The 23,346-nt window shown below is 42.2% G+C and overlaps 1 protein-coding gene across 4 annotated transcripts in view; it reads left to right on the top strand.

The window, feature by feature from the left end:
* Positions 1–23,346, top strand: part of DIAPH3 (diaphanous related formin 3) — an 844,467-nt gene that overhangs the window by 33,702 nt on the left and 787,419 nt on the right. For 3 of the 4 annotated variants that reach the window (XM_040341346.1, XM_040341344.1, XM_040341343.1), the window contains exon 2: positions 7,099–7,134. The exons of the other annotated variant lie outside the window; for it this stretch is intronic. In XM_040341346.1, coding sequence (XP_040197280.1) covers positions 7,099–7,134 — 36 coding nt within the window. The remainder of the gene's footprint in view (positions 1–7,098; positions 7,135–23,346) is intronic. 4 annotated transcript variants of the gene reach the window in all.

Genomic DNA, 23,346 nt, shown 5'->3' with positions numbered 1-23,346 from the left:
CCTTCAATTGGTGTTAAATTTAAATATGTAATCACAGTATTATCTTCCAAAGTGAAAAGTACTAATGTTCATACACCAGCAAAAGATCATTTCCTGTCTAAGTACGAATGCCTGCTTCACACGGGGAGCTTTTATTTATTTTTTGTACAGTTGGCTGAATGAAAAATACCTGACGGATCGCTGTACTAAGACAAGCAATGTTAGTAGAACGATCTTCCCTGCTGAGATGTTGTGATCTGACAGGGGGGCTGCCATTGGCTGCAAGCAATGATCAGATGCTGACTTTCTAGCATGTCCGTTTGATAAAAGCTGGTCATTAGAAGGGCTCCTGTCAGACAGGCTGCTGTACACACGAGCCAAAAGTCGGCCGGTTCAAGAGAAAATATTTAGCCCATGTGTACCAGCCTTTAGTCTTCTGAATCTCCAGATTCTTTGACGAAGTATGTAAAACAAAATATTAGGGCTGTTACTGATCAACATTTTTCTGTTCGATTAATCGTTTTTTTAATTTTTTTTATCGATTAATCTACTAATTTCGATTACTTATAACGCACATACAGATCCAACTACTTTTAGCTGAACTCCTTGCAGGCTGATTCCCAGTGCAGCTACCAACAACTGGAAAAATGGATAGCGGGATACAAAAAACACACAAAGGCAGCGCTCGATGGGAATAGCATTACAACTTTTATAGTCTTCAAGTAGGTAACAAAATAAATATTGCACTGGAGATAAAATCGATGTAGCTACATAAACTGTAAAAATGGTGCGAGTAATACCAAACGATACCAAAAGCAGTCATAAAAACATGTACCTAAGTAAGATACTGGTACAACGATACCACTGCAGAATCCAGATGAGGAGAGGTTAACATTAGTCCATCGGCATGTAGATGTCCCATGAAGGGAACTATCACAACTCCCAGTGGATGGTTGTGGAATCCCAGGTTGATAGAGGGAAGTGATAGAGGGAAGTGTAACAGCCCTTGCGTGTGGCAGATAGTAAGGTCCCGCCGGCATGCAGATATGAAGGCACAGCAAAGGAGCCCTTCAGATGGACACGGCAAGCCCCGCCGGTGTCCCTGACGTTACTGGATCTCCGACGGAACTCCCTGAAGGCCCAGAAGCTGGCGGAGAGGTGAGTACAAATCAAAAGAATTTTAATCGATCAAAAAGATTTTGATCGATCAAAAAAATTACAGATTAATCGATTTAATGAAAAGCTAATTTGCACAGCCCTACAAAATATGTAGGTAGAAAGAGTCAGTGACCTAATCATGCACACAAGTCATAATCCCAAAGTGCGGCTACTGCAGACATTAGGCAATATATAGAAGCACAGTCTGTGTACAGTACTCTTGGGCCCCTTTCACACTGGGGCGGGATGTGCGGTGGCGGTATAGCGCCGCTAACAGCCGAAAAAGGGTTAATACCGCCGGCAATGCGCCTCTGCAGAGGCACATTGCCGGTGGTATTACTGCGGTGCCCATTGCTTTCAATGGGAAGGAGCGGTAAATGCACCACTCCAAAGGTGCTGCTGGCAGGACTTTTGGAGCGGTCCCGCCAGCGCATCGCCTCAGTGTAAAAGCCCTTTGGGCTTTCACATTGAGACTGCAGGGAATGAGTTTTTCAGGCGCTATTTTTAGCGCTAAACCGCCTGAAAAACTCCTCAGTGTGAAAGGGGCCTAATATAAGTGCTACTGATCACATTTTATATTTTATTTATTAAAAAGGTTTTTTAACACACTGGCAGTTTTTTCTCTGCACCTAATGTCTATTCGAGAACATTGTGGAGCTGTGATTTCGGCAAGAGGTGTTATCTATTGCCTCTTCCAAAATGTATATGGACTACTCGATCTGAGATGTCAGTTGTTGGGTGAATTCTTGTCCCAACGTTTAGTGATGGTTCACTGCGGAGACGGGTTAAATGAGCAACTTTTAGGCTTAATTCCTGTTGACTTTGTTTGGAAATCTAGTGGCAATTTTAGACCCGAGTTCACACAGGGGCACCCTATCAGGTGACTTGGCAGCCTGACAAGTCATGCTCTATTCTGTACAATGAAACTGTTCTAATAGGAGCGACTCAAGTAGCTCCGACTTAGAAAAAGTTCCTGTACTACTTTGGGGCAACTTCAGAGCGGCTTGCGTTGACTTCGATACAGAAGTCTTTTTGCAAGTCGCGCTGTATGGGGTGGTTTCAGAGTCGGGTGACTTTGAAGCCGCCCCTGTGTGAACTGGCACTTTAAGCCACTATAACTTGTTTTACTTATGTAAATGGGTATCTTCCCCAATCCTTCCCTTCCGTTGTTTCATTCTTTGCTAAACTCTAACTTATTCTTACTTGTTCCCTCGGTAAATTCCTAGTAGACACTACTAGGTTTTTGCTGGGTTGAACTGAAAAAAACCCCTCACAACTCAGATTGGAGCCGCTGTACTAACAATCTGATGTTGGTACAGTGATCTCCCCTGCTCTGCTTTTGTGTTCTGACAGGGGGAAGCCCCTGAATGGTTTGCTTCTGTTGGACTGGCTGCCATATTTATGGGCCAAATGTCGGCTAGTTCCTGAAACTGATGTCGCCTGTGTTTTTACTAGGCTTAAAGTGGAAGTCCAGACTAAAACTAAAATTCCTGAATCTATAGTCCCCCCCCCCCCATAAACATTTACTGTGCAAAGTAAGGTTCATTGGCTACATGGCTTGAAAACTGGCTACAAGGGCGAGTTCAGAGGGTGGTGATAAATGGGGAGTACTCGGAATGGTCAGGGGTGGAAAGTGGGGTCCCCCAGAGTTCTGTCCTGGGAACAATCCTATTTAATTTGTTCATAAATGACCTGGGGACCTGGAGTAAACAGCTCAATCTCTGTATTTTCGAACAATTCTAAGCTAAGCAGGTCAATAACTTCTCCACAGGCTGTGCAAACCTTGCAAGAAGACCTGAACAAATAAATGGGGTGGACAACTACATGGCAAATGAGGTTTAACCGCTTAACGACCCCTTCATGCCGATATACGTCGGCAGAAGGGCACGGCTGGGCACAAGCACGTACCTGTACTGCGCCTTTTAAGAGCCCAGCCGTGGGTTGCGAGTGCGCCACCGGTGGCACGCTCGCGACCTAGTCCTGTGCTCCATGACCACAGGACCCGCGGACCCAATCGCAACCGGTGTCCCGTTATCGGGTCACAGAGCTGAAAAACGGGGATAGGTAAGTGTAAACAAACCTTCCCCCCATTCTTCCTAGTGTGACTGCCACTGATCGTCGGTTCCATGTCATAGGGAACGACGATCAGTGACGTGTCACGCCAGGCCGCGCCCCCCCACAGTAAGAATCACCCCCTTAGGTCACACTTAACCCCTTTAGCGCCCCATACAGATTAACCCCTTCACTGCCAGTGTAATTTTCACAGTAATCGGTGCATTTTTATAGCACTTTTCGCTGTAAAAATTACATTGACCCCAAAATAGTGTCAAAAGTGTCCGATGTGTCCTCCATATTCTGGGATGTGGCAGGAGGTTTCAGGATTAACCAAATCTAGTTTCTCTTTCATAATTTTCTCTTGGAAATTCTTTTGTACCCTTTTCCCGACTGATAAATTTTAACAATGAGATCCCTCGGATGCTTTGGAAGTTCTCTGCGGACCATGGCGTTTGTTGTAGGATGCCACTAAGAAAATGTCAGGAAAGACCTACTAAAGCAGCTGAACTTTATTTGGGGGTTAATCGAAGGTACTTTAAATGTGATTGCCACATTATTTTAGTTTTTTAGTTGTACCCCCCCCCCACCAAAAAAAAAAAATTCAGTTTGTTTTTCAATTTCAATTGAGTTGTACAGTTTATAGGTCATATTTAACCACTTAAGAACCGGACCAATATGCAGGTAAAGGACCAGGCCCCTTTTTGCGATTCGCCATTGCGTCGCTTTAACTGATAATTGCGCGGTCGTGCGACGTGGCTCTCAAATAAAATTTGGCGTCCTTTTTTCCCCACAAATAGAGCTTTCTTTTGGTGGTATTTGGTCACCTCTGCGTTTTTTTTTTTTTTTGCGCTATTAACAAAAATAGAGTGTCAATTTTGAAAAAAATTCAATATTTTTTACTTTTTGCTATAATAAATATCCCCAAAAAAGATATAAAAAACATTTTTTTCCCTCAGTTTAGGCCGATATGTATTCGTCTACCTATTTTTGGTAAAAAAAATTGCAATAAGCGATTAACGGTTGGTTTGCCCAAAATTTATAGCGTTTACAAAATATTGGATAGTTTTATGGCATTTTTATTAATAATTTTTTTTTTACTACTAATGGCGGCGATCAGCGTATTTTTTTTGTGAGTGTGACAATATGGCGCACACATCGGACAATTTTGACACATTTTTGGGACCATTGTCATTTTCACAGCAAAAAATGCTATAAAAATGCACTGATTATTGTGAAAATGATAATTGCAGTTTGGGAGTTAACCACTAGGGGTTACGTGTGAGCTCATATGTGTTTCTAACTGTAGGGGCGCTGGGCTGGACTTGTGACATAACTGATCATCTTTCCCTATATCAGGGAACAGACGATCAGTGACACTGCCACTGTGAAGAACGGGGAAGGTGTGTTTACACACACCTCTCCACGTTCTTCAGTTCCTGTGACCGATCGCAGGACTCCGGCGGCGATCGGGTCTGGGGGTCCCGCGGCTGCGGGCGCGTGCTGGGCACTTAAAGAGGACGTACAGGTACGTGCTTGTGCCCAGCCGTGCCGTTCTGCCGACGTATATCGGCGTTGGGAGGTCCTTAAAGTGGAAGTAAACCCAATGATTTTAATAGTTTCCCAAGACAGTTACATTCCCGGCATGCTGGAAATGCTAACTGTCTCATTGGCTGTGCTCTCAACCAAACTGTCACACCATCCAATGGCTGGTGTCATAACTGATCACATGTGCAGCATCATGGCAGTTGAAGATTGAACAGAGGCCAAGATGGCAGCTTCCTTGGCTGAAAATGATAGGCGGGTTTACTTCCACTTTAAGTGGTTAAAGGTGAAAAAAGTTCTGAGATGATTTATCGTCGTCTAATTTTTTTTACACCGCAGAAACCTGACATTTTAACAGGGGTGTGTAGACTTGTTCTATCCAGTGTGTGTGTGTGTGTGTGTATATAGATAGATTTTTTTTTTTATTTAATATATATTCTATCTACCGTATTTATCGCGGTATAATGCGCTCCCGCAAAGTTGCCCCCGAAATTCCTGTAAAAAAAAATGCTATCGGCTTTTATCGCGCACCCACAATTTTCCCCTTATTTTAAGGGAAAAATAGTGCGCGATATACGCCGATAAATACGGTATCTATCTATCTTTTTTTTTTTTTTTTATTATTCAGGCTAGTAATCTATTGATGGAAACAATAATCGGACAATTAATCGATTATGAAAATAATCGTTAGTTGCAGCCCTAGATCTAATGCCACCAAAAGAAAGCTCTCTTTGTGGGAGAAAATTGCATACATTTTATTTGGCTACAGTGTAGCTCAACCTGCGCAATTTTCAGTTTAAAGCGGTGGTTCCCCCTTAAAAACAACTTTTTTTTATTCCACTGGCCCCCCACATTACAATCGAATTAAGGCTATTATTTTTTTTTGCTGCTGTACATACCTTGATACAGCATCTTCACCCGTGCATCCGGGTTGCGAGTCCCGCGGGAGTGGGCGTTCCTCACATGTGTTTGATTGACGTTTTTCCCAAAAATGAGCTCTCCCCCCGTCGCGTAAGGCGCGTCACGATTGGCGAAAGGAGCCGAACGGCGATGCGCATGCGCAGTATAGCGCCGACTCGCCGTTCGGCTCCTTTAGCCAACCGTGACGCGGCTTACGCGACAGGGGGGAGCTCGTTTTTGGGAAAAACGTCAATCAAACACATGTGAGGAACGCCCACTCCCGCGGGACTCGCAACCCGGATGCACGGGTGAAGATGCTGTATCAAGGTATGTACAGCAGCAAAAAAAAAATAATAGCCTTAATTCGATTGTAATGTGGGGGGCCAGTGGAATAAATAAAAAGTTGTTTTTAAGGGGGAACCACCGCTTTAAGTAACGCAGTGCCGTATCGCAAACAATGGGTTAGTGATGAAGGGGGGTAAATCTGGAGCTTAAGTGTTTGTAAAGGCAGAATTCTTTTTATAACCTCCATACATTCTATGCATGAAGGTAAAAAAAAAAAAAAAAAAAGAGTTCACCTTCCCCCAGTTCCCTCTTATACTCCCTGAGCCTGACCTCGATCCAGTGATGTGCATGATAGCTGAGACTCCCTTGTCTCTCTCCTTCCTCATCGATTCTTATACAGCTGCGGGAACCATTGGCTGCCAATCGCAGCCAGTGAGAAAGCAGTTGGGGCCCGGCTGATCTGCGCTTTGTGTATTATGAACACACACAGGCTGCTCGAGAGCAAGCGTGTATGAGTGCCCCGTCAGCAGGGGTTTTTACTGTAACTGCTGAGTTTTAATATTGGGGCACTTAGCTGTCCAGGCATCCAGCGGTATTCTCACCGAATCGATTCTTCAATCAGCTATCGGGTACTGGCACAGGCATTTTAGCTAAGGAAGATGGGCAGTGAAGCCTTGCAGCTGAGCTGTACTTTGTCTTCTGGGACCTGCGACGTGTCAGAAGGCTTTGAAAGGTGTCGAAATTCCTGCCCAGTTCGCCTCATCCAGGTACCCGCTGCCCCCCCCCCAAAAGGTTTCAAAATGTGTCAGCGGAAGCGGGGGGCAGACAAGCTGAGCTTCCCTTTTTCGATGGATCTCCACTTTAAATACATCCAAAAGAGATGTCTTGGGTTTGGAAATCGCATGTCTAGACGTTTCTTCTTACAAATTTGTTGTTCTGTCTTTTCTATTTTAGGCTATGTACCAATTATATTCAACCATTTTCACTTTAGACTATATGACCTTCTATTTACAATGTCCCCTGTAATTGGCCAATTTTAGATGATAGCCATGCGTGCATTGCAGTGTTTTCAATGAGCATAAAACCTTTTTTTAAAGGTATTGTGCTTTAAACAATATTTCTTTCACAAAATGATATACCGTATTTAGTCACAACTTCATTTTTTTGTCTTTTATACAGCAAATAAACAAACTCAGAAACTTGACTGATGATGTGGTAAGATGCTATATCTGTGTTTTGTTTAACTAAACTCTGCATGCTCAGATATTTTGTTAAATCTAACACTGTGTGTGACCATGAAATTGTAATGGTAATGGGGTTTATGTAATTTGCACACTAACATATGTTAACGTGTTTTGTTGTTCAGCAAAGACCTGTGGTGTATACTGGTTTATACTTTTCTTGTCCTATTGGAATTTGAAGTAGAACAGGGGTAGGCAACCTTGGCCCTCCAGCTGTGGTGAAACTACAAAGTCCTATGAGATATTGCAAGACCCTGACAATCACAGGCATGACTTTTAAAGGCAGAGGCATGATGGGATTTGTAGTTTCACCACAGCTGGAGTGCAGAGGTTGCCTACCCCTGAAGTAGAAGATAACACGTGCTTTGCCTAGTTTAAATTGTGCAGCTGAGACTGGGATGGACATAAGAACATTAGACGTGGATGATTTAAAGCGGTAGTAAACCCGCAGCAGCTGTTTTTTTTTTTTTTTTGATATCTAAAAGGCATAATTAGCTAGTATGCACCGCGTACTAGCTCATTATGAAATGCTTACCTTGGAATGAGGCGTGGGGAACTTACCTGGTCCACGCCGAGGGAGATGTCATCTTGCCTCGCCGTGTCTTCCGGGTATCGCCGCTCCAGTGCTGTGATTGGCTGGAGCGGCGATGTCGGCATGCGCGCCGGAGACTTTTTTCCGGCAAGGTCCGGTGGATGCTGGGCCTTTAGCCAAGGATCCCCTCTGCGCATGTGCCGCTGCAATCAGCGGCTCATTGCGAGGGGAATATCTCCTAAACCGTACAGGTTTAGGAGATATTCTTTTTACCTACAGGTAGGCCTTATAGGCTTACCTGTAGGTAAAAGTAGTAGTACAGAGTTTACTACCACTTTAATAAAAGACTAAAGGCTGTTCCCTAAACACATTGACTGTGCATTTTGCTAAGCAACGCCCTCTACTCCTTTAGTAATTTACTCCCATTATAAACTGATTTTTATAGGGCTCTTGGTGGAATATGTGTATGAGTAAAGCGCCAAAGTATTTTTAAAGTGGTTGTAAAGCTCTGTGAAATATTAATAAAGCATATTTTTTAGGTCTTATGCACAGTGGACTTTTGGCCATCTCGTCTTCACGCCTTTCCCCCTAACAGCAGTTTTAGGCAGGAAAAAAAGTTTATCGCTTTTAAATGCATTTACTGCGCTTGGGCACTTGTGCATTAATTTCATTGACCCGAATAATAATTTATTCTGGCGATTGAAATGAATTAACGCTTACATGCAGTAAAATGTCTGTCACCACATTTGGTGTAAATTTACCCTTTAAAATGTCACTAAACCCACATTATAAAATACTATCAGTAAATGGTGTATCACATGCTGTTTATGCTCACTCTGTCACTATGAGATTCGTTTTCTGTATTCTGCAAACAAACCTGGTTGATCCTGCTGCTCTCTATCTCCCCCTTCTGTTCATGTTCCCAGTTTTGGCAACTTTTCACATGCAGTTTTGAGTGACTTTCTACACTGAGCATTTTCTCCCCATTATATCTGAGCAGCCCATGTGACTATAGAATCACCTGTGGGTGTATACACAGTAGTAAATGACAGCCCACTCCCTCCCTCCCTCCTTCCTCCATGCCCACTAACCAGCTTAACACAATTGGGGTGTGATATTGCATGCATATTAATGGAGGCTTCACCTCCCTTTTATTGTAATACACAGGCTGAAGGGGTGTGACACAGCCGGTGACTGGCAGAAATCCGCCCACACCATATTTCTGCCAAAAAAAAAATATTTGATTTTCAAATATGTATTTGTGTGACAATTTTAAAACGGTTTATTGATATTGATTATTCACTTTTTACTCCTGTATTCCAAAGGGCGTTTTTTTATTTTATTTTGAACATGTGACCAGCAGCAGAAAACTAGAAGCTCCTCCTGCTTATGTTTCCCTGCAGATAGCCTGGGAAAGTGCTGGGTCATGTGTGTGTGTGTGTGTGGTGTTTAATTTTATTAAAAAATGCGTGCCATCATCCATATACAGAAATAGAATGGAGAATGTAAACTAAACACTGTGTATTACAGTAGTATAACTTTAATATTGATTATGTAAATATGCAAAGGATTGTGTACTAGGTGTGTCCGAAGAAGGAGGTTTGTAGCTGTTCTAGGGGTAAACTGTGGTGTTTATAGCAGATGTAGGGGTGTTGGGTTAAACACTGTGTAATATAAAATATATATATTCACAAAATAACTGAAAACACTACTGCCGCCTGCAACAAAAGCCCACATGGTATTGAAATGGATCGATCGATCTATCTATATATCTATCTATACACAGTGGCTATAAAAAGCTTACACACCCCTGTTAAAATGTCAGGTTTTTGTGATGTAAAAAAAGATGAGACAAAGATAAATAATTTCAAGTTTTCACACCTTTTTATTGTGACCTATAAACTGTACGACCCAACTGAAAAACGGAAATATTTTAGGGGGGGGGGGGGGGGGAGAAAAAAAAAAAAAAAAAAAAAAAAAAAGAATGTGGTTGCATAAGTGTGCACACCCTCTTAGAACTGGGGATGTAGTTGTGTTCAGAATTAAGCAATCACATTCAAACACATGTTAAATAGGAGTGAATACATAACCTGCCATCATTTTAAAGTGCCTCTGATTAACCCCCAATAAAGTTCAACTGTTCTAGTAGGTCTCTCCTGACATTTTCTTACTCGCATTCTACAGCAAATACCAAGCATCTCATTATTAAAAGTTATCAGTCGGGAGAAGAGTACAAAAGAATTTCCAAGGCATTAGATATACCATGGAACACCGTAAAGACAGTCATCAAGTGGAGAAAATGTGGCACAATAGTGACATTACCAAGAACTGGACATCTCTCCAAAATTTATGAAAAGAGCCCTTTCACACTGTGCCGCCCATAGCGTCAGCGGTAGAATTTGCGGCGTATTTCGTCCGCTAGCGGGGCGCTTTTAACCCCTACTAGCGGCCAAGAAAGGGTTAAAACCACCCACAATGAACCGCTACAGCTGCGTTTTGCCGTCGGTACGGTGGCGCTGCCCATTTATTTCAATGGGCAGGAGTGCACGTCTCCCAAAAGCATGTGGGAAAATGTGTTAAGGTCTGATGAATCTAAGGTTGAAGTTTTTTGTCATAATTCCAAAAGATATATATTTGGTGCAAAAACACTGCACATCACCAAAAGAACACCATATCCACAGTGAAGCATGGTGGTAGCATCATGCTTTGGGGCTGTTTTTCTTCAGCTGGAACAGGGGCCTTTCTCAAGGTAGAGGGAATTAATGACCATTTCCAAATACCACTCAATATTGACACCAATCCTTCAGGCTTCTGCTAGAAAGCTGAACATGAATAGGAACTTCATCATTCCTGCATGACAACGATCCAAAGTATACATCCAAATCAACAAAGGGATTGCTTCACCAGAAGACAATTTTAAGTCTTTGAATGGCCTAGCCCAGACCTGAATCCAAGTTAAAAATTTGCGGGTTAATCTGAGGGCTGTGCACAGGAGATGCCCTCACAATATGACAGATTTGGAGTGTTTTTGCAAAGCGGAGTGAGCAAATGTTCAAAAGTCAAGATGTGCCATGCTGATAGACTTATGCCCAAATAGAATGTTGTAATAAAATAAAAAAGTGCTTCAACAAAGTATTTCGTTTTTAAAGTGGTTGTAAACCCTTACAATTCACTTTTTACTAGAGGTAAACCTATAATGAGGCTTACCTGCAGCTACCATGGATATCTGCTAAACTTGCACGGTTTAGGAGATATCGCCTGTATCAGCATGTGCAGTCATCGGCACATGCGCACTGAAACAGCACTTTCGTGCCTTTACCGGCCGCTCCCGCACACATGAGCAGCACAGGAGTGACGTCATCGCGGCTCCTGCCGATAGCAGCGCCGGGGCCCCTAAAACCCGGAAACCCACAGCAGGGTGCCAGACCAGCAAGCCCAGCCACAGCAGGGTGCCAGGCCTGCAAGCCCAGCCACAGAAGGGTGCCTGCTAGTTTTAACCTTTTACCCTTTCAAATTCCAATGCAGATGGATGCAGAGAGAAAAATGTTGACTGGGACTATTTCTCGTCTCAACCATATCCAGGAAAGGCAGCAGTGTGCAACACATGCACAAACAATGTGAGCATGGTATTAACAACTGCAAAAAACAAAAATATGTCAAATCTTTGGGCTCATCTAAGAGTTCATCACGTTGAATTATATAATGAAGCGCAGAGAAAACAACCTGAATCACAAAGTGAAATCCCACAATCCCATCAAACAATAACGATATATGTTTCAGAAAAAAGCTAAGTGGCTAAATTCGGGTAGAAGATCCTAACAGCCGGACAAAGCAACCACAGTGATGATGGTTACGGGTAATCAGCCATTTACTATGGTGTCTGACTCTGGATTTCAGCGGTTGATGTCCATACCTGAGCCAAGCTACCACCTGAATGAAAAGTATTATCGAACCGAAATGCTGGGAATGATTCACATAACGGTAGTTGAGAATGTAAAGGCTATGCTGCAACCAGAGAATGCTGGCAGCTCACTCTTTTACGACTGACTGCTGGTCAGGACCGAATGAGACTTGCATGCCACTTCATTGACCGCGGATGAACAAAATGTCAATTGGTGTTTGAATACAAAGGTGATGCAAGGATCCCAAACTTTGGAGTACATTAGGGAAATGTTTCTATGCATGCTTCAAGACTGGGGAATAAACAAAGGCCCGAGTGGTGCTTGTGCTCCGTGACAGCGGCGCAAACATGGTGAAAGGAATGAGGCTTGCTGAAGTGTCCGGCCTCAGTTGCATGGCACACATCCTGCAACTTGTGGTAAATGATCTGTCAAGCCAGAGATTTGATAGATATAATTGGCATGCTGAAGAGGTGCGCAGGCCACTTCCACCATTCAGTCCTTGCCAAGCAGCGACTGAGGTGCATTCAGGCAGACCTTGGCCTATCCAAAAAACAGCCTAATTCAGGCTGTTCCAACACATTGGAATTAACACTTCACATGCTGCAAAGAATGCTGGATCAGAAGCGAGCTCTGAGCATCTATTCAGGTGAACATGGAGTATATACTTGACTGCTGATCATTACCCCAAACTGCTCCCACGTGGTTGGGAGCATAAACATTGTCCAAGATGTCTTGGTATGCTGACCCATTAAAGCAGAGTTCTGCCTGGGTAAAAAACATAATGAAGTCAGCAGCTACAAATACTGTAGCTGCTGACTTTTAATGTAAGAACACTTGCCTGTCCTGGGAGCCCGTGATATTGGCACCCAAAGCCGACCATCCCTCGGCTCCAGGTGCAGGCGACGGCATCATTACTAAGGGAAACGGGAGGTGAAGCCTTACGGCTTCACAGCCTGTTTCTACTGTGCATGCGTGAGTTGCGCTGCAATTTTCTGAATAGTACCTGCTGTCTTCTGGGACCTGTGTGTCTCCAAGAAGGCAGCGGGGGAGGAGGAGAGGCCAGACATTACGTAGTTCACTGCAAAATGTGCGGCGATCTTTCCCCGAAAGTGGGAGCAGATTCTCCCTTCCCTTGAAAGGTGCCAAATGTGGCACAGGAGGGGGTGAGAAATCCGATCAGCCGAAGTTACATTTGTAGGTGGAACTCTGCTTTAAAAGTTTCCTTCACTGGAAGGAAGGGGCCAAGCCCAACCCCTAAAAAAAAAAAACAACCCTACACCATAATCCCCCCTCCACCAAATGATTTGCACCAGTGCACAAAGCACTTTTTTGTTGCATATCAGTGCTGCAGTTACATACTTTCTCTATGCATACGCTCTGGCAATGTCTGAATGGCATTTCTCATAGTTTCCTCATGGCAACATAAATGAACCATGCAGGTACAATGCGTGTAGCTTGTGTGAAGGTGCAAGCGCACATTTGGTAGACAGGCACATCCTGTGTCTTAACAAGGACCCGGGCTCTCTTGGTATTATTTAAATAATAACTGTAGCGTAAAAAAAAAAATTACCATGCGTGATCGCCGCCAACCACGCGCAATTGCATGCTCAAGAGCCAGCACAGGGATTTGTGTGTGTAAACACACAAATCCCTGTGCTGTCAGAGGAGAGGAGACAGATTGTGTGTTTCTACAAGGTAGAAACGGCGATCTGTCATCTCTCATAGTTAGTCCCATCCTTGCATAGTTAAAACACAGTGAGGGAACACACAGTTAACCCCTTGATCGCCCCCTAGGGTTAAACCCCTTACCTGCCGGTGACATTTATACAGTAATAAATACATTTAATAGCACTCATCGCTCTATAAATATCAATGGTCCCAAAAATGTGTCAAAAGTGTCCGATCTGTCCGCCACAATGTTGCAGTCATGATAAAAAGCGCAAAATAAAATAAAAAATCATAATAAAAATGCCATAAATCCATCCCCTATTTTGTAGACACTATAACTTTTGCGCAAACCAATCAATATACGTTTATTGAAATTTTTTTTTTTTTTTTTTTTTTACCAAAAATATGTAGAGGAATACATATTGGCCTAAACCGAGGAATACATTTTTTATTTTTTTTATATATTTTTGGGGATATTTATTCTAGCAAAAAGTAATTTTATTGCTTTTTTTTTTTTTTGTCGCTCTTCTTTTTATTTTTTTGCGCTATAAAAAAAAACTGCAGAGGTGATCAAATACCACCAAATGAAAAATGTATTTGTGGGAAAAAAGGACGTACATTTTGTTTTGGTACAGCGTTGTTCAACCGCGCAATTGTCCGTTAACCACTTCCCGCCCGGTCAATAGTCAATTTACGTCCGGGAAGTGGTTGTGAAATCCTGACTGGACATCTATTGACGTCATGCAGGATTTCATGCCGGTGCGGGCCCATGGGGGCGCGCAACGCAGCGATCGGTGATGCAGGGTGTCAGTCTGACACCCTGCATCTCCAATCTCGGTAAAAAGGGCCTCCGGCGGAGGCTCTTTACCACGTGATCAGCCGTGTCCAACCACGGGTGATCACGATGTAAACAGGAAGAGCCATTGATCGGCTCTTCCTCACTCGCGTCTGACAGATGGACACTGACTGGCAACATGGGCACTGGCTGGAATGATGCCCAGCAATGGCATCAGTGCCACCCCTCAGTGTCCATCAGTGCCATTCAGTGTCAATCAGTGCCCACCTATCAGTGCCCATCTGTGCAACCCATGAGTACCCATCAGTGCCATCCATCAGTGCCGCCCATGAGAGCCCATCCGTGCCACTTATGAATGCCCATCAGTGCAGCATACCAGCGCCGCCTATCGGTGCCCATCAGTGCCACCTCATCGGTGCCCATCAGTGCCGCCATATCAGTGCCCATAATTGAAGAAGAAAACTTACTTATTTACAAAAAAATTAACAGAAAAAAATAAAAACAATTTTTTTTAAAAAAAATGACGGTCTTTTTTTAGTTGTTGCGCAAAAAATAAAAATTGCAGAGGTGATCAAATGGCACCAAAATAAAGCTCTATTTGTGGGAACAAAATGATAAAAAATTCATTTGGGTACAGTGTAGCATGACCGCGCAATTGTCATTCAAATTGCGACAGTGCTGAAAGCTGAAAATTGGCTTGGGCAGGAAGCTGCGTAAGTGGAAGTGGTTAAAGTGATGCAGTGCCAAATCGTAAAAAAGGGCTTGGTCAAGAAGGGGGTAAATCCTTCCCAGGCTGAAGTGGTTAAGCAACTTCTATCTTAGAGAAAACTTTGTTTTATTATGCTTTTAGCTGCAAATGCCATTTTGTGTTGCAGCAAAGGACTGCAGTAATATGTACACAGTTTTGGGTAATTGATTCTGTGTCTCTAAACATCAGGTACAATGGTGGAGGTCATATACATTTTCTCATCAGAAAACACTGCCTTTATTCAAAAAAAATTCCCTGTTTCAACATATGTCTACATCACAAAAAAATGGTAGAAAGGTAATTGATTTTCAGACTGAACAAAATAAGGTTGCATTTTCTTCCTATAAAGGTCTGCCTGTGCTCGCTTTGTGATTAGCCTAATGACATAATGATTTTGCATGTCTGAAATATTGAGCAGCTGGATTGTGTAGGTAATTTTGAGGTTTTCCAAGGTTTATTGTATATCACCTTTTGGAGGTTGCTGGGGATTGTAAACAAGTTCCATTGTGCTCAAAATTATATTAACGGATGTTTTTTTAGAACACAATAAAGCCAAGCATTGCAATTTTGGACCCCCTTAAGTCTCAAAAATCAGTTATTTTGGTTTGTTTTTTGTAGATACAGATTCAGCCAGGTATTTTAGCTTATGTATACGTAGTATTTAACAGAAGCATAAGTAACACTGGAGGAGATTTACTAAAACTGTAGCACTCAGAATCTGGAAACTTCAGTGGGTATTATTGTTATTTTTCCACTTAAACCTAAAGCCTCATATCTTTATATATGCAGTGCGGGATACCGCTGCCCCTGACTGTCTGTCTAGTCTGCGGGAGATTTGGTGATCTCACTACTGTGATGCTCATTGTGCTCCTTGTTGGAGGCGCTGAGATCTTCTAGAGCAGTGGTTCTCAACCTGGGAGTCGGGACCCCCTTGGAGGTCGAATGACGATTTGCCAGGGGTCACCGAATGCTGGGCTGTTTCTGAAGCCCGCACCACTCTCCCAGCCTTTTTGCGGCTGCCCAGCAGGGCTGTCCCTGGAGCCTGCGTAAGCCCAGCTGGGCTGTTCCTGGAGCCCATGGCCACTCACTCAGCCCCTTTTCTCAGCCGCCCATTCGGTTCACGGCATGGGGGGGGGGGGGCAGAGACCAGAGGTCAGCCGACTGGTGAGGATTGTGAAGTGGTAGAGACTGGAGGAGACCCTATCTCCTGATTTTGGCATAGGTGTCACTGTTACGAGACACCACAAAGTCGGAGACACAGTGAGTAACACCTAAAGTTGCCATTAAAAGTCCCCATTACAGTTCTCAGATTAGCAGATAACCTTGATTAAGAGCAACTAAGTTGGCTGATCAGAACTCCCCCCCCCCCCCCCCCCCCCCCAGCACTGCCACTCGTCCGAACTGTGTGCCAGCAATGCCACTAATCCCCCCCCCCCCCACCCACCAAGGAGTGAAAAAAGGAATACAATTAGAGATTACACTCATAGGAGAGGAAAAGAGGGGAAGGAACAAAGAAAAAGTGGGAGAAAGAATAAGAGATAAGAGACGGAACAAGAAAGATGGCTAGAGCGAGGGATGGGGGGAAAAAAGCAAGAAACTAGGATAGAGAGAGATAAAAGGGGAAAAAAAAGGGGAACAAAGAGAGTGGTACATCATAAAATATACCATAAGGGGTTTGAATACTGTATGAGTGGAAGGGACTCGGGGAGCGCTAAATGTCCGTGGGCTGGGGGGGTGCAAATTACTTGTCTTGCCCCGGGTGCTGACAACCCACGCTCCGAAAATTATTTTACTGTTAGGGGTCCCCACAACTTGGGAAATTTTATTAAGGGGTCACGGCACTAGTGAGGTTGAGAACCACTGTTTTAGAGGCCACCTTCACACAGACACAGTTCTGTATAAGACATGGCAAGTCCGTAATGGGGAAAGATCAGGTGCACAATGACCATTACTGGTGACTAGTTCCTTGCCCTCTGGCTGCCTTTTTTGGGAGGGGGCGCAAGTAATAGAGTTCAAGTAATTTTTATTGGTCCCAAAAAGTTGCTTGAAACAGTAAACACAATCGCCTACAAATAATTATACTCCAATTCTGATGAGTATGGGAGTTTTGTTGTCAGCTACATCCAAGGAATTCCAGGAGGAATAGAAGAACCATTTAGCAGGTATGATGTGTTTTCTTAAGGCCCCTTGCACATGGGCATTATTATTATTATTATACAGGATTTATAAAGCGCCAACAGTTTGCGCAGCGCTTTACATCAGGGTAGACAGTACAGTCACAATACAAATCAATACAGGAGGGATCAGAGGGCCCTGCTCGTTAGAGCTTACAATCTAGAAAAGCATCATAATTTACTGATGTTTACTCAGGAACTTGTGATGTCTGTGTGCAAGGGGCCAAAAACAAAGTGTAAAGAACTGAGTAATGTTGAGTATAGGCGAATAAAAGCACGTAAGCGCGCCAAGTACAACACTTCTTCGTTGCCAGTGTTGTATTATATTCAGTTATACTCGCGTAAACATGCTTGTATGTGAGTAAATGACTGCACTCGCATGTAAAAATAAATATTTTACTGCTCTGTGCTTAACCCTGTTTTACAAATTTTTACTCTGCTGTGTGCAATGTCCGATAGATGACAATGCATCTTATTTCAGATCAGTAAAAAGCGCAGGATTTTTTTTTCTCTCGTGTGTAAGAGGCTCAATTGGTTAAAATATATATTTCATGTTTGACTGCAGTATCTAAATGGCTTTAGCCAAACCTGGGACTGATGTATATGTCAGTGAAAAGAGCACATTTTAGTAGCACTGTTAGTGTTTTAATAACACATAAATTAGGGGGTGGGTGCACGGCCGCCACACAGACTGTGCTGTGATTAATCACAGCACAAGCCGATCAATGGGTCCCGGCCAATGCTTGACCGCTGGCACCTGCTGATCGGCGAATAGGATGGCAGGACGGTGTGAATGTAAACAATGCAGAGCTTTGTCCTATCAGTGGGGACGTGACTTTTTTTGTTTCCCTGCAAAGCAAAAATGGCACACAGTGAATGCATCGAGCACTGGTAGGCACACATTTAACACCTTGATTTACAATAGATGTTAACCCCTTCCCAACCAATGTCATTACTACAGTGACAGTGTATAGTTTTAGCACTGATCACTGTATTGGTGTCACTGTGTGCCCAAAAAGTGTGAAAAGTGTCTGATTGCCTGCCATACTATCACAGTCCCGCTAGAAGTTTCTGATTACAACTATTACGAGTATACAAAAAAGAAAACAAATTTTCCATGTCATTAGTTTTCTAGGTAAATACAATGGAGAATATCGCGCTATGGGATATGAAGTGCTAAAAATGAATCAAAATAGATAAATAAATGAACAAAACAGTGTTAAACTGATAACTAAAGCTGCAACCTTTTACCACATGTGATAGACATATGAAAACAAACAGAAATACCAAAATAAGATTGCGCTAAAATATCACAAAATAACTTGTGTAAAAAAACAAACCAACAAATGAGTGTGTATGGTTATCCACTGAATAAACGAGAACATTTTAAATAAATTTCAAAAATCATTTCAAATAATCTTTAGTGTAACCCATGTGCTAACATATCAAGGAAGACATGTATGCCATATAATTAAAAAAAAAAAAAAAAAATTATTTAAATTCAGTCCAAACTCAAACATAAAGTGAAAACTCAGGGTGATTGACCCCACACACTAGATGACTCCTGAATGATGACGTCAGTGCGCGGCTCCGCCCTGACTAGTATCGACATAAACAATCGTTGTCTAAGGGCACCCGAAAAGCACGGGCGCACGTTCGTTTTTACATCTTGTCTTTTAAAAAAAATGTATTACCTGTGGAGTACTATGAAGTGTATTGGATACACATATTTTTAATAAAAATCCGGAGTTTTCTTGCGGTACTTCACTATCCGAGTATTTATTCCTTCTTGGGTACCACATTGGTGTTTGGAGCCTCGAGGTGAGTCGATTTTGTTCCTGAAGGAAGACTGGGATCTTTACAACCAGGCGAGGACCAGCTGACCACTGTGGAGCGTTGCAGTTTCTCCCCCCCCTTCTCTGGGATTGAGTGGATCGTTATGCTGTACTTGTTTGGCTATCCGGTAAGAGTTTATTACCTACCCCTTCCTTGGTGGATTTCCTACATTCTGCTCAAACTTTACTCCGATCGGTGGTGGAATCTCCATCTCTATTCTTCTCAACCTACATCTGTGAAATAGATTTTTTTCTATTTTTGGACAATCGATTCAGGAGTCATCTAGTGTGTGGGGTCACCCTGAGTTTTCACTTTATGTTTGAGATTGGACTGAATTTAATGAATTAATTTTTTTTAATTTAATTATATGGCATACATGTCTTCATTGTTAGCACATGGGTTACACTAAAGATTATTTGAAATGATTTTCCAGATATATTTCTAAGGCCGGAATCGCACTAGTGCGTTGCGTTTTGAAGCTCCGTTGTCTTTGCGAATTTCTCTATAAGGTGTTCTGCGGATCAACTGCGTTTTGGCTGCAGATTAGCTGCGAATTTGGAGACCTGGGAGAGGGGAGGGGGGGAAGTGTATTAAGCTGAATGAGAGAAATCCTGAAGAGAAATGAACACATCTGCGAATCAGCTGCGTACCCATAGAAGATAATGGGCCTGAATTTGCACCTGAGCCGCACCGCAAGGCCTAAAATACGCACACGTTTTTTCGGCAATGCGCAGTGTAAATGCATCGCACATATGTGAACCAGCCTCATTGAAAACAATGTATTTAGAAATGTTCTGCGTATTGGATGCGGTTTAAGCCGCACTCAATTCGCATAGGTGTGAACCCGGCCTAAATGTACTATTGACATGACATTTTCACCACATGTCGGCACCATACATGCAAAGAAACTAAAACGGGTTCAAAAATGGAATGAAACAGGGAAAAGTTTTAAATACATGAAGAAAGGGAGGTGAAAAAAGGCATGGCAAGCCAAGACACCAGCTGAAATCTATCAGTAATTGGAAAGCAATCCTGCCCCTTGACAGTGCAAATTAACCAGCTGGTTCAGTCTCAACTGATGGCCTATAAAAAGGTGTCTCATTACCAAGGTGTCACACAAGAAACATCTCATGATGAGTAAAAGCAAAGAATTCTCTCAAGACCTTCGCAACCTTATTTGCAAAACATACTGATGGCATTGGTTACAGAAGGATTTCTACACTTCTGAATGTTCCATTGAGCACTGTTGGGGCCATAATCCAGAAGTGGAAGGAACATCATCTCCCCATAAACCAGCAACGACCATGTGCTCCTCACAAGATTCCTGACAGAGGAGTGAAAAGAATTATCAGAAGAGTTGTCCAAGAGCCAAGGACCACTTGTGGGGAGCTTCAGAAAAACATGGAATTAGCAGGTATAAACTATTAGTATTGCACTTAACTACCTTGGCCTGTATGCACTCTCACCATGCAAGGCTCCATTGCTGAAAAAAAAAAAAATCATGTTGAAGCGTGTTTAAAGTTTTGCTGCACAACATTTAGACAAGCCTGTGAAATACTGGGAGAATATAGTATGGTCCGCTGAGACCGAAATTGAACTCTTTGGATGCCATAATACACACCATGTTTGGAGGTCAAATGGCACTGCACACCACCCCAAAAACACCATACAAACATTGAAGTTTGTCCGTGGGAACATTGATTGGCTGTTTTTTAGCATACGGTACAGGTAAACTTTATATCATTTAAGGATTAATGGAAAAATGTATCGAGACATTCTTGATTAAAATCTGCTGGCATCTACCAGGATGATGAAGATGAAAGGAGGATGGACATTTCAGCAAGACAATGATCCCAAACGCAAAGCCAAGGAAACTCTCAATTGGTTTCAAAGAAAGAAAATAGAGCTGTTGGAATGGCCCAGCCAATCGCCTGACTTGAATCCAATAAAAACTCTATGGAGAGAGCTAAAGATCAGAGGTCATAGAAGAGGCCCACTGAACCTTCAAGATTTGAAGATTGTGTGGAAGAATGGGCCAAAATCACACCTGAGCAATGCATGGGACTAGTTTCTCCATAAAAAACATGGCCAAATAGAAATCATATACACAAATATAGAACAGTCCCAATTGTATAGTGATATAAAGAACTCGTGCTCAAAGATGGTATATCCATGCTTCAATGTGCTCAGACTTTGGTGCCCCACATAGATGTAAACTCACCCTCTGGAGTTGACCAACTCTCGCTAGTATGGTCCTTTAAACACGTGGGGGAGCCCCTGTAGAGATCCACTGCTGGCGCCTCATGCAGTACAGTTTCTCTTACAGATAAACATACCAAAAGAATCCTCATTGCGCAAAATAACGTTCCAAAATGTTATTAAAAACCTTTAAAAGTGAAAAAGAACACTTGCATGTTAGGGTGCCTCTATACAGGAGGCGTCTTGAAGCTGTCATTACCAACAAAGTATTTTGTACGAAGTATTAAATAAATTTCAGTTAGCTTGTTCAATACTTTTTCCCTGTGTCATTCCATTTTATTACACATAACTTTGGTTTCCTTGTATGTATGGATTGTTATCGACATGTGGTAAAAATTTCATGTCAATAGCACCTTTAGAAATATATTTACGTAGATAATTGTTTAAGCGTTCAATACTTATTTTACCCACTGTATACCATAGTTTGTAGACGCTATAACTTTCGCACAAACAAATAAATATACGCTGATTGAGATTTCTTTTAACAAAACTATGTAGAAGAATACATTTTGGCTTAAATTCATAAAGAAGTTTTTGATTTTTTTTTTTCTCAAATATTTTATTTATTTAACGCCAAGGAATCACAGATCCAAAACATCACATTGCTAATATATGAGCCACATCAAAAACATGGCATAATGAACATCCAACTACCAAATTCAGTGTTGGAAAAGGAAAAATATACACACCAAGGAAGTCTTGCAAAATATTTTTTTTATTGGATAGGTTTTACAGCAGAAAGTAAAAAAATATTTTTTTTCTTCAAAATTTTCAATCTTTTTTTCATTTATAGCGCAAACAATAAAAAAAAACCTGTGGTGATCAAATACCACCAAAATAAAATTATATACATTTTATTTTGGGTACAGTGTTCCATGACTATGCAATTGTCAGTTAAAGTACCGTAGTACCAAAAAATTGGCCTGGTCATGAAGGGGGTAAATCTTCCGAAGGGCAAGTGGTAATTTTGCAGTGGAAAGCATAAAAATAAGAGACTTTTTATTCTGAAAACATTGTGATGGCTGTATTTTTGTTTCCTTTTTTAGGCTTTTTTTCTTTTATTTTCATCTGGTAATCCAGCAAGTCTCATTTTTCGAAAGCATAAACTGTACAGTAGATATCAGTTTATCATCAGCTTCAATAGGACAAACCACTCGACACAGGCAGGGGTGATTAAAATGATTGGCTTTTATTTATGCATGCAAAACCTTTAACCCAAAAGGAAGAAAATATGTTTTAGGCTGGGTTTCCCCGCATTTAATTCTCATGTCAGGAGACTGTGACTGGCTCTCAATGGAGCCAGTTCACACAGCTTCGGGAGGACTGCGGAGCGGTTTGCAGAAGAGTCCTATGCATCTTCTGGTCTGTTTCAGGTCAGAATCCAGCCAAAAGTTTTGGGCCTAAATCAGAGAACAGGGACGCACCAGACCCCTGCTGTGAGCTGCTCCGCACAGCAGTGTGAACCCACCCTAAAATCTTCTAATACATCAAATACCCCTCCCCCACACCCTCCCCAACTGACAATGTTGCTGTCTGCTGTGCCTCCGGTGCTCACTCCTCCAGAATTGTGTCTCACTAGTACAGGGGGTTTGTTACTGATCACATCACCAGGTGAAAACAGGAAAAAAGCCAAAGAAAAGAAAACTGATGCAGCCACCACATCTAATGATTGTTAAGCTGCTTTTAATTTAACTGACAATTGGTCGTGTGACACTGTACCCAAATAAAGTGTCCTTTTATTTTTTCACCCCACAAATAGAACTTTCTTTTGGTGCTATTTAATCACCTCCTGTTTTTTTTTTTTTTCACTATAAACAAAATGTCAATTTAAAAAAAATATATATATATTTTTTTCACTTTCTGTTATACTCAATAAAAATGTAAATAAATCTAATGTCTTCATCAATTTAGCCTAATATGTAATTTGCTACATATTTTTGTTTAAAAAAATCCCAATAAGCGTATATTGATTGGTTTGCGTAAAAGATATTTTTATTTTAAGGGAGTGCTTACTAACTGTGGGAGAGGTGGTTTGACTGGCGGACGATAAAGATCTGTGTTCCTGCGTAGCAGAAACACGGATCGGTACATTCACCTCTCACAGAACGTCAGTCTGCCTTGCTTACATACCGCCCTTCTGCCTGTCTCCTGAACGATTGGCAGGTCCCGGTGGACATCGCGTCCGCTGCTCCCACTGTATCCAACCACAGCGGGGAGCTGTTCGCTATAAGACTGGCAGCACATTTAATTGATCTATTACAAAATAAATTC

Source organism: Rana temporaria, chromosome 2 (genome assembly GCF_905171775.1).
Source record: "Rana temporaria chromosome 2, aRanTem1.1, whole genome shotgun sequence".
NCBI lineage: Eukaryota > Metazoa > Chordata > Amphibia > Anura > Ranidae > Rana > Rana temporaria.
The sequence above is the reverse complement of the archived record's forward strand: the minus strand, read 5'-3'. Positions and strand labels throughout refer to the sequence as shown.